The sequence below is a fragment of the Salvelinus namaycush genome, chromosome 24 (assembly GCF_016432855.1).
Source record: "Salvelinus namaycush isolate Seneca chromosome 24, SaNama_1.0, whole genome shotgun sequence".
NCBI classification, from domain to species: domain Eukaryota; kingdom Metazoa; phylum Chordata; class Actinopteri; order Salmoniformes; family Salmonidae; genus Salvelinus; species Salvelinus namaycush.
In genome coordinates, this window is record NC_052330.1 from 30,624,871 (window position 1) to 30,629,489 (window position 4,619).

Genomic DNA, 4,619 nt, shown 5'->3' on the forward strand with positions numbered 1-4,619 from the left:
ATCACTTTAAAGAGGTAGAGGGATACAGAGGAACAGAGGGAGAGAAATGAAGGAAGAGAAAAGAGGTGTAAGAAAGGTGAGATTAAAACATAATGGGGGTGTAAGAAAGGTGAGATTAAAACATAATGGGGGTGTAAGAAAGATGAGATCAAAACACAAAGGGGTGTATGAAACATGAGATTAAAACATACAGGGGTGTAAGAAAGGTGAGATTAAAACATAACGATAAAGGAAGGCAACAATAACAGAAAACTAGAAGAGGTGTATCTACAGGTGGTCTCTTCATTTGCGAATCTGTGTGTGTGACTGTGTGTATGTGTGTGACTGTATATGACTGTGTATGTGACTGTGTGTATGTGTGTGACTGTATATGACTGTGTATGTGACTGTGTGTATGTGTGTGACCGTATGTGACTGTGTGTATGTGTGTGACCGTATATGACTGTGTATGGTTCCCGAGTTGCGAAGCGGTCTAAGGCACTACATCTCAGTGCTAGAGGTGTCACCACAGACCCTGATTCGATCCCGGGTTGTGTCACAACCGGCCGTGATTGGGAGTCCCATAGGGCGGCGCACAATTGGCCCAGCGTTGTCCAGGTTAGGGGTTGGCCGGGGTGGGCTGTCATAGTAAATAATAATTAGTTCTTAAATTACTTGCCTAGTTAAATAATATTCAAATATGTGTGTGAGTGTGTGTGTGACTGTGTGCGCATGTGTTTCTCTTTGCTACCGCACGGCAAGCGGTACCGGAGCGCCAAGTCTAGGTCCAAAAGGTTTCTTCCCCCAAGCCATAAGACTGCTGAACAGCTAATCAAATGGCCACCCTGACTATTTACATTGACTCCATTGACCCAGACTGCTGATTCCCACTGGTTATTATCTATTACCTCTGCATAGTCACTTTACCCCTACCTACATGTATATATTATCTCAATTCCCTCGACTAACTTGTATCCCCGCACATTGACCCTTGTATATAGCTTCGTTATTGTTATTTTATTGTTGCTCTTTTATTTTTTACTTTAGTTTATTTAGCAAATCTTTTTCTTAACTCTTATTGTTCTTAAAACTGCGTTGTTGGTTAAGGGCTTGTAAGCATTTCCCTTTAATGTCTACGGCTGTGGTGTGTTCGGAGCGCGTGACGAATACATTTTGATTTGATGTGTGTTTGTTCACAAGCTTCAAAGGTGTGCAAAAGAACACGTCACCCTCTCCCATGCAGCTGGCCATCAGTAGACGTGTGCTGGCCTATGGAAGGCAGCGTTCCTGTGCTAGTCGGGATCTCCCAGGAACATATAGTTCATCTACACAGGATGGCCTGACCACTACTGTCCCCCAGTGATATACCTTATCCAACTTGGATAGAACTTTTATCCACAGCCACTGGGGCTTCTGTCTTCATTGAATTTCCTCTCAGATCAGTGAATTTATGATTGATTCCTGTTACTTTTCAGGCAGAGAGGAGGAGAAGAGGACATGGTAAGTTTTGGCAATGAAGAACATTATCATAGCGGATTGCCGAATGGAAGTTCATCATCTCAGAAACAAATACACACACACGCACGTGCACACACACACACACATACATAAATAAACACAGCAATATCAATACGTGGTCAAACACTCAGAGAGTAATGCTTCTTTACTATAGTCAGTACATCGCTGTGATAATAGGGGTTGGTTCACACCTGGTTCACACCTGGTTCACACCTGGTTCACACCTGGTTCACACCTCATCCTGTCAACCTGAATCACAACATCATTGTCTCAGTGTTCTTAATGGCTGCTACTCCACTGAAGGTCAAAAGTGAATCAGCTTATCTTTGAAGTTTGCTCATGATTTAACACAGAGCCTTTGTAAACCTGTTCGGCCTCCTTCCTTTCAAGTAGAAAGAGGAATGTGTATCTGTGGTGAATTGGGGATCTTTTATCCACAAGCGAAGTCACCATTGAAAGTCACCTTAAGGTTAATTAGGTCTGTTTTGCTGATTGTGGTATTCATAGAGAATAGGGTGCCATTTGAGACGCACATATAGAGTAGTTGTCCTCTAGGTTGAGAGGGATCGGAGAGATCGGAGGAGAAGAGAGGGATCGGAGAGATCGGAGGAGAAGAGAGGGATCGGAGAGATCGGAGGAGAAGAGAGGAATGGAGGGATCGGAGGAGAAAAGAGGACTGGAGGGATCGGATGAGAAGAGAGGGATGGATGGATAGGAGGAGAAGAGAGGGATGGATGGATCGGAGGAGAAGAGAGGAATGGAGGGATCGGAGGAGAAAAGAGGACTGGAGGGATCGGATGAGAAGAGAGGGATGGAGGGATCGGAGGAGAAGAGAGCGATGGAGGGGTCGGAGGAGAAGAGAGGAGTGGAGGGATCGGAGGAGAAGAGAGCGATGGAGGGGTCGGAGGAGAAGAGAGGAGTGGAGGGATCGGAGGAGAAGAGAGGAATGGAGGGGTCGGAGGAGAAGAGAGGGATCGGAGATATCGGAGGGGAAGAGAGGGATGGATGGATCGGAGGAGAAGAGAGGGATGGAGGGATCAGAGGAGAAGAGAGCGATGGAGGGATCAGAGGAGAAGAGAGCGATGGATGGATCGGAGGAGAAGAGAGGGATGGAGGGATCAGAAGAGAAGAGAGCGATGGAGGGATCAGAGGAGAAGAGAGGGATGGATGGATCAGAGGAGAAGAGAGCGATGGATGGATCGGAGGAGAAGAGAGGGATGGATGGATCGGAGGAAAAGAGGTTGAGATACATCATGTTTTCCTTTTTCTTTGTATAAATCTCTAATTATTTGTTGCTTTAGTCCAAAAAAATCAGGAAACTTAAAAATATATATATATTCCATCATATTTTGAAAAAGGAGGAGGTGCCTTCAGGGTTTTCTACCTCTCCTGAACATGCTCTTTTTGTTTTCCTGTCATACTCCGATCCTATTGTTTTGTATTTTCTTTTGTGTGAAAAAAAAAGAAGAACGAATAAGTGAGATGGGAGGCAGAATTTGCTGCAACACTGAACGCTGAATCCACTGCTGAGTTCATCTGTTATAAAGTCGTGAAGTTTGTCCACCTGGATGTGTTGACCTTTGTGTGTTCCTGTTAAATCAAGTTTTCTCAAAGGGCACTCCTCTTCTGCTAAATGTCACCGCTAAATTGTCTCTTGTAGAGCCCTTGTACAACAGAAGTAATCCTCCTACAGTACGGATGCGTCCCAAATGGTTCCACATTCCTATATAGTGCACTACTTTTGTAAGACGTGGTAGAGACAGTTGCAACTCAGTAACTTCAGTGGAGGAAGACAAGGCATGACCTGGTCTCACGTTAGACACTTTGTCATGAACAAATGTTTTAGTAACAGGGGGAGGTAGATTCCAACCACTATATATTGGAACACGTCAACCTGTAGGTTGGCCTACCATCTGCGGAGACGGACAACGGGGCACAACGGTCAATTTATAACACCTTCTTCAGGAGTTCGGCTTCTCGCCATGTGACAAACATGTTGGAAGGGGTGGTAGTGGATGGAATATCTTATAAGAGGAGAGCGTGAGGGCAGCATGTTGTGGGGAGCAGAGCGGGGTGGCAGAGGGTCGTGGTGAGGAGAGTGGGTGGCAGCAGGTCGTGGGGAGCAGAGCGGGGTGGCACCGGGTCATGAGGAGGAGAGCAGGGTGGCAGCGGGTCGTGGGGAGGAGAGAGGGGTGAAAGCAGGTCGTGGGGAGGAGAGCTTGGTGGAAGCGGGTCGTGGGGAGGAGAGAGGGGTGAAAGCAGGTCGTGGGGAGGAGAGCTTGGTGGAAGCGGGTCGTGGGGAGGAGAGAGGGGTGAAAGCAGGTCGTGGGGAGGAGAGCGGGGTGCCAGCGGGTCGTGGGGAGGAGAGCGGGGTGCCAGCGGGTCGTGGGGAGGAGAGCGGGGTGGCAGCGGGTCGTGGGGAGGAGAGCGAGGTGCCAGCGGGTCGTGGGGAGGAGAGCGGGGTGGCAGAAGGTCAGTTGGATCGGCAGAAAACAATACCAGGAGTAAAAGGTGTGCGGGTGGCTGAGTCACGGCCATGTGCCCATATAGGGAGTTCCTGCTAGTCAAGGCCCCATTCCAAGAAAAGCCAGAGCCCATATGGAGTTCTGGCTGTGGATCAGATGTGTCGTCTGATTGCTTGAAACTCACCTGTGTTATCTGTGTTATCAACATTGAACAATGCTCACAATAGCTGATTGGTAATTGATTAAAATTACAATGTGTTTCATTGGAGCAGGGACCACTCATACCCTTTCACACATGCACCAACAGAAACACATACAGTGGGGCAAAAAAGTATTTAGTCAGCCACCAATTGTGCAAGTTCTCCCACTTAAAAAGATGAGAGAGGCCTGTAATTTTCATCATAGGTACACTTCAACTATGACAGGCAAAATGAGAAAAAAAATCAAGAAAATCACATTGTAGGATTTTTAATGAATTTATTTGCAAATTATGGTGGAAAATAAGTATTTGGTCAATAACAAAAGTTTATCTCAATACTTTGTTATATACCCTTTGTTGGCAATGACAGAGGTCAAACGTTTTCTGTAAGTCTTCACAAGGTTTTCACACACTGTTGCTGGTATTTTGGCCCATTCCTCCATGCAGATCTCCTCTAG

At 46.5% G+C, this 4,619-nt stretch overlaps 1 protein-coding gene across 1 annotated transcript in view; it reads left to right on the top strand.

The window, feature by feature from the left end:
- The window catches only part of LOC120019389 (golgin subfamily A member 6-like protein 2), an 11,518-nt gene extending 7,457 nt beyond the window's left edge, over positions 1 to 4,061 (top strand). The window contains exon 2 of the mRNA XM_038962677.1: positions 3,610 to 4,061. Coding sequence (XP_038818605.1) covers positions 3,610 to 4,061 — 452 coding nt within the window. The remainder of the gene's footprint in view (positions 1 to 3,609) is intronic.
- The last annotated feature ends 558 nt before the right edge of the window (positions 4,062 to 4,619 follow it).